Here is a 12,985-nt window from a genome sequence, read left to right on the forward strand (position 1 = left end):
TTATCCTAAAACTTTAGAAATCTACAAAAATTTGCCCAATTGCCACTGTGTTCAAAACACAAAAAACCCACATGACTTCTTTATTTATGCATAGCTACATAATTAAAACATATTACAGTTACAAGAAGCTGTCTATCACAGCACAAGAAAGCTGTCAGCTGCCTTTATACACCAGATTATTTTATCTATGGATTACAAATACGTCAGATTTGTCAACCTGAAACATGGACAGAAGTTGGGATATTTACCTACTCTGTAATCATCAAAGTCCCTAATCAAATCCAGCTTTGCAAATTACAGCTTTCAACTATTACACAGACTTACTATTGATTCTGAAAAGTGGTGGTTCCACAAGAAAATAAAAATTGAGTACCTGTGACTGTCCATGCAAAGGTGCTGGTTTTAACACTGCTCCCATGTCACCAGTTGGCAAGTTAGTAACTGCAGCTCTACCTGGAATACAAACTGAGGATAAACCTTGTGTTTATATACTTATTCATCTGAAAATTGGTCTCTTTATTATTTTCAACAAGTAGACATTTCATAGCTGTAACATATCATTGCTGCAGACAAATTTTTAGTCTAAATGTCCACTGAGTATTGCAAATTTGTAATTTGTTATACAACAGATCTCTGACAGATATTCACATCAACTGTTCTCACAAAAATCCAAGATAGATCAATGGAATTTTATTTTGCTTTGCACAAAGCAAAGTGCTGTGCTCCATTTGTACCTTATTCAAAATGTCATGTGTAGTGCAATACACATTGACATTCAGAAAATGTTAATATGAACACAATAGAAAAAAGAAAATGTTCTAATTCAGAAAAAGATTGTTTTAACTTATCTTGAGCAAATCATCAAAGATTTTTCAGAAAACACATCAATTGAGTGCATCTACAAATTGGTGAAATCATATGATGGAATCTCAGTAGCATTCTTGTGATTTCAACTATTAGCAGATGTTTACTCAGACAGTTAACTACACTGAAAGAGCATCACACCATTTTGAAGGAATGGTTTTTTATATCCCAAGAAAATTACAGCAGATGGCCATTTTCAGGGAATGAACTCCTAGTGTTATATTTATCTTCATTTAATAATCTGCTGTTTTGTTGTAAATGCATAAATTTCTCCATTATTTTTGTCAACATCTTGGTTGTGTTTTTAAGCAAGGAACTGATCACATTTATAGCAAGGCACCAAATACCTAAACAACATTTACAGAGGAAAATGGAAAACTGTAGCTTGAACAGCTAGAAAAGAGAAAGAAATTATATAAAAGCAAAATCAATGTGGAAAAATGGAGACAATCACTGGACATTCTCTGCCAGTATAAAAAATCATCACCCTTGATTTTTCCTTGCAAAAATTAATAAAGTATTTCAAGTTGACTTCTTCCAAAAAAAAATTTGACAAAAGACAAAATGGGTAAAAAAAAAAAAAAACTATAATTAAGTTTCATGCTCTCCCAAGTTTGTACTAAAAATTTTCTTAAAACTCTAGCACACCAAATACAAACTGCAAAGATTTGCCTCATAGTTTACCCACTTCTGAGCTCAACTTACAGAATTATGATCTGCAACAATTTGGGAGTTATATATTAATTTTATTTTAGCAATTAAATATTTAGACAGACGTTTCTTCAGGCTGGAGAACCCACCTTGCTGTGTGACTGCAGTGGAAGCTGGGCCACCTGCCTGGTGCTGGTTTCCTAAAGCATTCAGGGCATTCTGCACAGTTCCTGCTTGGGAAACTGTCTGCATGACCACAGGGCCCTGAGGCCTCAGGTACTGCTGCCCAGGGGCTGACACAATCTGAAGGACACTTCCTGCAGTGGAGGATTTTAACACACATTAGGGTGAAAAAGAATTTGTGTTCTCTAGCAAAATCTATTAGTGTTACAAGCTGATCATTACTGCTTCAAAGTATGTTAAATATTACCAGACACATTCATTACACCAATCTGCCAAAAAGGAGGGAAACACCCAAGTATTCATAGCTGAAGAGAAGTTTCATGTCATAGGGGTATCATTCTATTTTAGGTAATTATATAGAATTTGGACAAAATCCAAACAAACAGAAAGTCTTCATTTAACATTCCCTCTATTTAGCTGGCCACAGAGAATAAAGACATGCCAGTTCTCCTAAATTTGGCAATACACACCACCAGCAAGGGAGATTTGAGAACAAAATAAAGTGTAGGTAGAGCATTCAGACAAGGGCAATAAATGGGCCAAAATTCAGAAGCATGCCAATCTTGAAGTATTATTTACACAATTTCAGAATAAACCAAGAATGTTCTCAGTTCTTCTGTTTCTGCTCAGCAGGGAGTTTTTATCAAATAATGCCTCACCTTACTTTAGCTGAACCGCTTGGGTGTGGAAACAAAGGAAATAACATTTCTCAAATACAATACAGAAAAAGAAACTAACCATATCTTTCATCTGATAGGCATTTATTTTTCAAACCAGAGCTACCATGGCTCACAGTAAATAGGAAGAGCAGGACAAAACAAGCACTGGGGATAGAAAAATCTCCAGCAACAAAGAACGTGTTGCCCATATCAAAACATGAGCATCCTGAATAATGGAAAACTGCCTTTGTTGAAGTAAGTACCTTGTAGCTGCAGGGGCTGCCCTGCAGTGAGCTGGCGGAGTTGACTGTGTGACAAGGTGAACTTGTTCCCTTGGAACTGCAGAGTCACTGGGGTCTCTGGCTGAGCAATCCTGCCTTGTGCTCCTGCTATAGAAGCCAGCTGGGCTATTTTTACTACCTCACCACCTGTTAAGGAGGGAAACAGGCATTAAAAAATCAAAGTGGGAGGCGAGTTGTTCAATAGTCACAATTCTACATTTTGGTTAGTAAACTGGTGCTGAAGCGCCTTCCATGCATAATTATACTTAGTGCATCAAAAGTGTCATATAAAAGTTAAGCAGGTATTGCTTTCTATATTTGTTGGACAAACTGGAAAGAAGCTGATTGTTTAAAGGGTAAGAACATCAACATTTTAGAAATTACCACTTTCACTTGGCAAAAAAGTTAAGAGCTACCTGAAAACTCATGTGACACTTTGTAACAGAACAAGTATAGACATTAAAGTGATTTTCACTGCCTTTTCAAGAGCATGAAGGAAGGTTTAAGGAAGAAATTAAAATATTCCTATGTGTGGCATATTAAATACACATTCAAAATTTGCTGATGAAACATGATTTATTTTAAGCAATCTGCATTTAGACAAACCAAAAAGCTTTGAAGTGGCAAGGACCAAGCTTTTTGTGACTTAAATGCAGAAAGGTTAGAGGCATTTCAGCATCAAGTTTTACAATATTGAGAAAATACTGGTGTGAAAATTCAGCTTTTGTAAAGGCAGTGCATTACCCCAGAGATAAAATTAATACATCAGTGCTCAGTACTCTCTACACATGCTAATAGGCAGTGCACATACAACCTTAAAGCAAAGCCTCATCACTTTTCTCTGCCTAACAGTGGTGACGCTCCTCTCCGCCAGAGAGGCCTTTAGCAGATGGATTAGTGTTTAACATGAAAGGAATAATTAGGAGAGAGCTAAAACATTTGGTCTGAAGGAAGTCTTGCCAGCAGAAGAAACATGCAGAAATAGGAGATTAAGTTGACACCGCTAATGTATGTCCACAGCAATTCTATTGTTTCTTATCCAATTTTCGATTTTCCTTGGTCATAAGCAACATACTGAGCAAGGCTAATCAGAAGAGTGAAAAAAAAACAACGATTCTGTACACATCTTAGGGTGCCTAGTAACTTAACCTCATTGTAGTACAAAGGTGGGAGAAACCTTGAAAGGGGAGGCCACTTACTAGGCAACCGTGCCTGGGCCTGAGAGGTCAGTACGAGCCTCTGAGGCAGCACACTCTGTTGGATGGTGTGCGGGGGGGGCTGTGGCTGTGGCTGTGGCTGGGGCTGGCCCGGCTGCGGGGCCGGCGCCGCGCTCTGGCCCCGCGGTTTCACAGGGTTGGCTGCGCTAGTTGCTGTGGTGAAGGTCGCTGCGGGCTGGTGTCTTGGAGCACTGGTGGAAGCCTGAGTTGTCTGAAACTGTGCTGCTGCAGCTGCAATCAATAAGGGTTGTTTGTGCAAGCTGTTAGAGGTTTTAACTCGGCTCTTTTAAACAACCTGCATTAAAAAGAAACCTTCCAACAGGATAATCAAACGGCTACAAGAACGGCTTTGTCCTTACACACCGGGATTTCTAGCCACACCTCTTACTCCATCCTAGTTTTACAACATTATCTATTTGGAAAGCATTGTTTAAAGGCTAAATAAATACAGAGAAGCACTGTACATTCCCATCTTTGACAGAACATTACACGTCTTCGGGGTTTAAATATCAACTGTGGCGTATTTACTCCATATGCTAACAGGTTACACAAAGTTTTGCATTATACTGGCAGATCATACTGGAGAAACTAGTGGGGAATTTTACTGGCAATTAGTCTGTTGGTATATTTAAGCCATTAGTATTCTAGACCAATAAGCTAGAGGGAAAAGTGGTTCTATTAAACAGACTAACTTGTATCTGTCTATGCCGAGGTGCAGGTGACCAGGGTGGCACTGACTGCCTTACCTTGATTTGAAGACACCGTGGCTATGGGGGATCTGCCTCGAACTTGTCCCTGCTGAGTCACCGTTGCGGTGGTCACCGTGCGCTGCACTTGAGTGCTTGGGAAAACCACAGTCCTGCCCTCGGGCTTCTGACCATACTGAACGGGCTGGAACAACCTGGCAAGAGCAGGAAAAGTCAAAGTCTAGAGCAAGGGCATAGTTTGGCCTTTACAAGTAAACTCTGTCACCTCAGGAACATAGAAACTGATCATGTCAGGTGCTAATCTTCCTGCAGATGGCTGAAGCTGGCAAGACTCATCACTTCACAAGCTTCCTAAGTGAACATTGTAGAAAGTGATTTTGCTGAACCCAAGAAAAAAAATGTCACTGTCATATACCCAGTTTAATGCAGGATGCTTCAGAATAACAGCAAACATCTTAAACAGTCTAGGCCAATATCTGGGAAAAGATGTATCTGAAGATATCTGTAAAAAAAAGGGCTCCCATATAATCTCCAGAGAGACATCAACATGCTGCAGGTCATCAGGCAGCTCTCTTGCATTAGAAAAACAGTTCTATATTACTTTGAGAACAGTACTTCACTAGAAAAAAAATACTTCAAAAAAATGTACTGCTGTAACACTTTATATGTCCCTGCATAACAAGTGAGAGCACAGCTGACACTGCAGGCCCAACATAGTCTTGAATTACCCTCATGCTAATTCTGCAAAACAACACTCAATCACCGTAAACAATGTCCAAGAACAAATTTCATCTGCTGCTGAAGTAAGGACTGTGGGAAATCCATCAACAAACTTCAAATGGAATTGCATGCCTCAAAGAACAGAATTCTTATTTTCAGAGGTAAACTCGAAAGCAAGATAAAAATTAAATGCAAAGATAAGCCTGAGGTTTTGTGTGAATCCCATTAGCAGAGATGCAGAGAGAATTCAGGGAAGATTGCAGCAGAAGCACCTTTGGCTGCTGTAATTCTATCTTAGAAGGAGTGTAGGTGTACACACCTGCTTGGTTTGAGCTTCACTGGGTTGGGCCTCGCTGGTGGTGGAGGGGAGCTGTATATTTCTTCAATCAACTTTCTAGTAACCTTTTGTTTTGGCAACATTTGTGCTTCATAATGAGTCATTTTGTCTTCCATTCCAATGAGATCAAAAAGAGACAGGTCCGATTCCTAGGGATTTCAGAAAATTATTTGTTTTATGTGATGACCCAAACATTTAGGTCCTCTTTACATTCAAAGCTGAATTAAATTTCTATACACTTACTTTTTAACTTGAAATAAATGGTGTAAGTTTAAGAAATAAACTATTAATTGTTAGCCAAAACTTCTAGAAACCTTGAAAATAAATCTTAAACTGACAGTCCCATTTTAAGCACTAGAAGAAAAAGAACTGAAATCATTTGCCAGTTATGGAAATTAAAGCAAAAAACATTTAACAATTCTTCATATATCACAGTTTCCAAAGAATTAAATAGAACTCTTTAAAGGTTAACTATCAAGCTTAAATGCCAAACTATAACTTAGGAGTAGAAAAATATGAAGGATGGAAATAAAATTAAACAAAAAACATCAGCTGCTCCATTACTCATACTTCTTTTATATTTCTGATCACGTCAAGGAGTGGGATCACTTGTTTAACAATAACAGAAACAGTGGTACTTCAAATGGATTGACAGAAGGGTACTAATTTAGTCAGTGTAACAGAATGTTTACTCTTTTTGTGGAAAAGAATAAGTCTTGCTTTCCTTCAGCTAGTAAAAGCAAAAAGAAAATTGCAGAATGCCATAAATAAGCACAGTGCTACCCAGAGTGACTTCAGTGTTGGAAAATTACTGCAAACATGAGCATGATAAAAGCAAAGGAAATTTCTCTTTGACCAAGTAGTTAATGAAAAATTACTGTTTACAAACCACCTGTAACGTTCAAACCACTATGACAAAAAAAAAAAAAAAGATGCAGCAAGAACACACTTGGTAGCCACAGTTATGAAAGAGTGAATTCCTTCTATTTATAAACTTCAGGTAGACTTATCACATATAACAAAACAACAGTAAGCACTGAAATTCTGCCAGGGCACTAAGAGAGGAAAAAAACCTTAACTTTTCTACTGACCTTCCAAATATCCCTTTCCAGGGCTCGCAGCACCAGAGAGGCTGTTCTGTATTCCAGGGTTTCTGAGACAAAAGAGGAGCTTGAGAGCCGGGGGTTTATCAGATCAGGGTGGTTACAGATCCGCTGCAGCTGCATCAGGACATGCAGGACACTGATGAAGTGCCCACTTTTGAGGGCTTCCTGGGTTCTACCAAATAAATTATACAGAAAGACACTGATTTATGTGCAGCTTTAATGGAGGTGTCCCTAAATCAGCAAGGTGAGGATAAGCACTGCAGTATGTTATGCAAAAGTCTTAGAAGAAGTTTAGATTTCACCAAGGTCTTCTGCAGTGTTTAAGCAGCACTGTACCAAAAGTAAATTAGAAAAAGTGAAACTTAAGGACCCAGTGCTGCCTTACAATCAAATACAATCTATCCAGCTCCCCATCCTCTCCCTGCTTTGTTTCTGTTTCACCCCTGCACTATCAATTACCACTGGTGGGGGGGGTGGTGAGGAAAAACTCTAATGAAGAACCACTCATTAGAGACACATGTTAAAACAACTCAGCAGAAGACCTGCCCATCATAACTGGATTCTTAGGTTCCAGAGGTAAATGCACATTTATCACTCAGCACACAATATCATAAAATTACACCACCTGCTGTAACTCAAGTCTATAATGCAATCACACTTTATTCACAGGTCATAATGCAAAATTTCAGAGAAGCACTAAAACACTTCCCCCCATGACAATCATTTCTTTCCTTGCTTAAGCACTAGAAGTGACAGCATTTTATAGTCACTGTTCCAAGCCCTTACCCTGGCTGCAATATGACATCCTCATACATGGCTTTCTGTCGACTGGACAGACGGCACTTGAGCACGTGCTCGTACTTCTTTGTGAGCTGCTTCTCAACGTCCCTCTTTGATCTCCGCAAAATAAACGGCTGAATCATCTGAAATGTTTCAGAATAGAAAGGAAAAAAATTCTCACTTCAAAGAATTTACAACAGGAAGCTAAACTTATTCACACCTAACAGATTTGATGTGATAAACTGCATATGCTATATATAATCATTCTGCTGTGCACCCAGTTGTATAGACATTAATTTGCTTTTTAATTTCTGCATGTCATGCTTCAAAATCTGAGCCTTGTATTATTTTTTGAAGAAATCTCCACATTCTTCTGGTAGCAGAACCTTCTGCTTTCAGCAGGATTTTACTGTCTAAACTGAACAAACTGTTAAGAAAAGACACAAATTCTGATCTGAGCCACATATTTTTATTCCCCCTCTCCTTAACAGCATTACTCCTGTAGAAGGATGCATGAGAAAAAATTCCAACATACTCTGTGCAACCTGATGACCAGTTTATGGCAATAATCCTGGTTCTCCTCATTAGGTGCTTTTACTGGAAAGTCCAGGTAAGGTCTGGAAATTCCCGGAATCAAAAAATGTACCATGGTCCACAGCTCCATCAGTGTGTTATGCAAAGGAGTGTCTATCAGAAGCAAACGATGCTGGCTGTGAACAGAAGAAGATTTTTAATTGTCTGGTTACTGTGCCTTTATGTTTGTCAGATATACAGAAGAATTATGTAGATATAATAAAATTAAACCTAAGATAAAGTATCTTTTCAATCTTGAATATACCACCAAATAGCTTCTTCACTGCAGAGTATCAGAACATACAAGGGAATCTGTTTGGGAGCACAGAGTAGCAGCAAAAAAGAATTACAGTGATATGGCAGTGGAAACAAAAAGAACTCAAGCATTTCTCTGAATCCTGACTGTTTCAAATAAAAGCACTTTTCTGTAGGTGCACATTCTCAGGAATTTGGGCAGACTAAGTCAAGAGGGTTTTTTTAATCAAGTTTTCTGTTAAGAAGAGAACTGTGTGACATGAAAAGAGGAAAACTCACTGCCAGCAGGAAATCAATTCTCTGCTCTGTACCTGCGGAGATTGAAAAGTGCCTCCCAGTGTTTCTCAGTCATATTCTTTATTTGCTGCATCTCATCTACTATTAAGTATTTCCATCTCATTTTCATGAATGCTGTGTGGCCCTTGAACAGCTGCTTGTAGGAAGTGATGCACACATTGAAGCTGTTGGGTTCTGTCCATTCCTATGGAAAAGGAAAGAAAGGATGAGACAGAAAAATTGAGGCAGAACTCTCAAATATCTTACAACCTCTTCATTAGAAAAGACATATAAGACAGATAGATACAGGCTAAATGTATAGGGAACAGTGGAAGAGCTGCAAAATACAGCACCTGTCTTTTTGCCCTAAGTTCTCTTTGGCTCCCAAAGTAGAGAAGAATTTTCAACCCTGGGCACCAGCGTTTCAACTCCAGCTCCCACTTCAATATGTTACAGCTCCGGACAACTACAAGGTGAGGGCCCCAGTTCCCTACAGAAGGGGAAACACAGCAGTTAACACTGGAAAGAGACTCCTTACAAGGCATGTGGCTCATAGTCTTCCTTGATTTTTTAAGTGCATTGTATTAAATTAATCATTAAAAGTGAGATCCAATAACAACAAACCAAGGCATTTTAATTACTAATCTACTCCTCGTCATTAAACAATTTGTAAGGTTTTTCTGTACTAGTAAGAATTCAGAAGAATCTTTAGAGGGTAACAGGTTGATCAGACACTATACTTGAATAGGTAACACCCTTATGTCACAAAATATCAGGAAGTTACTCTGACACAACCTTAACTCCTATCATTAACTAAATCCTGATATGGTTCAGCAGGGAAAAAAAAAATGACCCTAGGCTGCAATTCACAAAGATAATGCTGGCACTGTTTTAGACAGTACCTGTCTCAAACTGTTAGCCAAAAGAACTTACCTTCATTACAAGCCAAATGGGCAAAAAAGGCAATAATTTGCACTGTTTTTCCAAGCCCTGCCTCATCTGCCAGGATGCCATTGAGATTCTTCCTGTACAGCTTTGCCAGCCAGTCCAGCCCAATCTTCTGATATTCTCTGAGAGACCCATACAACAGTGATGGAGTGTTGTATTTTACCTGTAATGTGAATAATTTGGTATTTTTTCCTGAGTTAAATTCACAGAGCATAAACATTCTACAAGTAACTCGGGGGGAAAAAAAGGCAATTTCTTGCTAAAAGCTACGAAAAAAAATAAAGAAAAAAGCATTTTTTATGTAAATATCAGCAAATAGAGTAGCAGAAAATAGGGATTCTTACTGCTGTTGTTATCCTGGAGCTGCCTTTAGGTAACAACATCTCTGCTGCAGCAGCAACTTCTGCTATGTCTCTCATGTGCTTCTTGGGAGGACTCGACCTGTCCATGCCCTTGTACTGGTCAATGCTGAGAAGGGAGTCTATGAGGACAACTTCTTTCTGGGGACTCTCCCTATCAGACATGTGGTCTTCCATTTCTAAGAGAGAGAGAAAAATTACAGTGGTATCTAAAATAAACTTCAGTAGCAGTTACACAAAGGAATTGAGATAACAAGGATTCAGACATGGGACTAGAAAGCAGCTAACTTTTAAAAGCATATCTCTGATTTTCAAGCTAGTTCAGGTAAAATGCAAATAGCCTAAGCTCAGGTTCATGTACATGTTGTGGACATTCACATTAGCTAGGCTAACATGACCATTAGCTTTTCACAACTTCTATTTAAAACCTATCTTCAAGCATGTAGTTCTATCATCATCATGTTAGCATAGAACAGAGGTGTAATTGTAGCTACCTATGAAATGTGTTGTTTAATTCAGTGTAGAGAGGCTTCTCTGTGGCTCAGTACTGTTCTTGAAAATCTCACACATCTTCACTTTAGGACAGGCAAACACTGCCCTCTTTTCACAAACTGAGAAATTTTAAATGGGATTCACTGAAGATGTGATTTCCCCTAGAACAAAATGTCTTTTCACAGAGTCCTGAAGAGCCAAGCAACTTATTTCACCCTGTAAATCAGCACAACTACTTCTAAATGTAGAGTAATTTACCTTCCTCACTGCTCTCCTCTTCACTGTCAGGCTTTGGCTGGGGCCAGTGAAAATTTTCTGCAAAGGCACCTTCGTACATCTTTACCAAATCTTCCAGAGGCAATTCAGCTGAAGGTCATTAAAGGATGGAAGTTTAGAAATACCAAAACTTGGAACAATAGATACTATTAATTATAATCTCATTACATTCTTCACAATTGCATAAAGTCAGTTCTCTAATCAGAATTTAACTTATGAGGTAATTATTAAGTGAATGATGGCAGTATTTATTTAATAACCTTAATTACAGAGAACATTTGGCACTACACAAGCAGTTTGCTCTACTCTGCTTTTTTACTGCATTACAAACAAACACTACAAACCTCAGTAAATCCCCAGTTGGGAAGGTAGGGGCATCAAATGCAGCTGAGTGGTTGGAAGACAATGCAAGACTTGAAAAGTTTCAAAAGTGAGCTGTAACTCCAGGATCCCTTGTCTGAGCTGTTAAAGCAGGAATGTACATGCTGACAGTGGCCAATCAATCAGCACACATTCTCATTAGGAACTTGGCTGACTGGCCAAGGGTTATAATCCCTCCAACTGGCCAGTGCAGTGCAGCCACTAAGCTGCCAAACAGACCAAACAAACAGATCTGGAAACGGCGTGTTCATCGCCAGGCACGCTCAGCCTAATGGGCAGCCTGCCTCTAAAAATCTGCTTTTACCAGGCTAAGTGACACATCTCTGTGGGCTACTTTGCACACATCAAGCTCAGCATAGCAATTACTCTGCTAATGAGAGAGAGCTGCTAGCCAGAGCACTGTCCCTAAAAGCACCTTATCTTCAAATATTTATACCCCCTCTCTTCAAGGTCAGCACTTAAGTGCCCTTTTGGACCTACCAAGTCAGTCACAAAACCCTTCTGGGATACTCAAGGCAGTTGATAAAATGTCCATGTTCAATCTGATACAGCCCTGGTGTTAAGTGTTTATCATGCACTCCTAGAACTTGGGTTGAGAGTCTTGGTGTAAGGTTTTAATGCAGTGCTTCCCTAGAGAATGACTTTTTCTTAAGCCAGCTTTATAAAGTGCAGATGTCCATCATCACCCCATAAACTGCTGCAGCTTTCCAAACAGAAAAAACTAAACACAGACTACACAGGACTGAAGATCTGAATGCAGTCTCCCACCTCTAATTCTCTTTACAAATATAACAAGTGCTGTGTGTTTCCAGCTGTTGTTTCAGAGCCCAGCCCAAAGAAGAACCAAGCCACGTGCCTACCTTCTTTGGCTAGATTAGACAGTTCAGTTTGATGGTTTATGTTTCCTTCTTTAGCTTCTTGTTCTTCAATTGTTTCTTCTTCATCTTCAACTACAAGAAAACAAATGTAAATCTTGGGTTAAATTATACAATAATTCAGGAGGCTTGTAAGTCTATCCCCCCTGAAGTGAATGAGCACAGAATATTCTAAGTCTGCCGGAAAGAATTAAATATGTATGGAAAACAAGATAATCTGAAAGCAGCTATAAGCAGTATTTGAAGGTAAATGAACAGGAGAGAAGCATTTCTGCCTCAGGACAGAAGTCAGTTAAGTGTTGATTGACAATGTTCACCATGGGTTGTTCCACAGCCTTGAACAGGGGAGTTCCTTTGTCAGGAACACAACAGAGTGGTCACCAACAAGAAAGGACCCAAAGCAGATGAGTATTTCAGTCTGAAATCCTCAAAAGAACTTCAAGAGCATTAGTAAGCCTGACAAATGAAGTAATGGCGACAGAAAGAATTAAAAACCAATAATGATAGCAGTATCATTTCAAGGATAATGTTATTTTCAAATTTTCACTGGAGCTCTTTTAGGGATAATTTACTATTTAAATGACTATCTAATGTCTCTAAGAAATAGATGAAGGTTGGTATTTGTTTCATGAAGAGCACTGCACCCACACAGTAACAGACTGAAAACTTGTGGGATTAATATTCAACTTCTGTACTGTGTTATGAATGCAAAATTTTGGAAGTGACTTACCTTCCTCATCAGTCAAAGATGTGCTTGCCTTTCTTTTCCTTCCAGATGATGAACCCCCCTAGCATTAAATAATTGTAATATTTAATATCAGAGAAAACAAAAGATAAGTAGGGGGCTTTGTTTGTTTCTTAAAGACAACAAAACATGCCTTGCAGTCCCAAAAGCATTTGCTGATAGACATTTAACACCTATTAGCAATTCCCTGGTCATGCCAAAACAGAAACTCTGCTTCTGAACTGATGGGAGTGTGCAGTCAGCCACTTGCACTGCTCAGGGGTTAAATTATTCAGGTCCAGCTGTGGTACAAAACTTCTA

General features: G+C 38.9%; 1 protein-coding gene across 1 annotated transcript in view; it reads right to left on the bottom strand.

Moving 5' to 3' along the window:
- EP400 (E1A binding protein p400) overlaps nt 1-12,985 on the bottom strand; it is a 47,689-nt gene that overhangs the window by 19,961 nt on the left and 14,743 nt on the right. The window contains exons 11-26 of the mRNA XM_050980735.1: nt 12,671-12,728; nt 11,926-12,015; nt 10,667-10,774; nt 9,902-10,095; nt 9,543-9,720; nt 8,963-9,099; nt 8,645-8,814; nt 8,041-8,215; nt 7,512-7,648; nt 6,711-6,897; nt 5,602-5,768; nt 4,602-4,756; nt 3,838-4,086; nt 2,621-2,785; nt 1,665-1,832; nt 374-465 (exon numbers count right to left, since the gene is read on the bottom strand). Of these exons, the coding sequence (XP_050836692.1) occupies nt 374-465; nt 1,665-1,832; nt 2,621-2,785; nt 3,838-4,086; nt 4,602-4,756; nt 5,602-5,768; nt 6,711-6,897; nt 7,512-7,648; nt 8,041-8,215; nt 8,645-8,814; nt 8,963-9,099; nt 9,543-9,720; nt 9,902-10,095; nt 10,667-10,774; nt 11,926-12,015; nt 12,671-12,728 (2,430 nt within the window). The remainder of the gene's footprint in view (nt 1-373; nt 466-1,664; nt 1,833-2,620; nt 2,786-3,837; nt 4,087-4,601; nt 4,757-5,601; nt 5,769-6,710; nt 6,898-7,511; nt 7,649-8,040; nt 8,216-8,644; nt 8,815-8,962; nt 9,100-9,542; nt 9,721-9,901; nt 10,096-10,666; nt 10,775-11,925; nt 12,016-12,670; nt 12,729-12,985) is intronic.

This window comes from Serinus canaria, chromosome 15 (genome assembly GCF_022539315.1).
Source record: "Serinus canaria isolate serCan28SL12 chromosome 15, serCan2020, whole genome shotgun sequence".
Taxonomy (NCBI): domain Eukaryota; kingdom Metazoa; phylum Chordata; class Aves; order Passeriformes; family Fringillidae; genus Serinus; species Serinus canaria.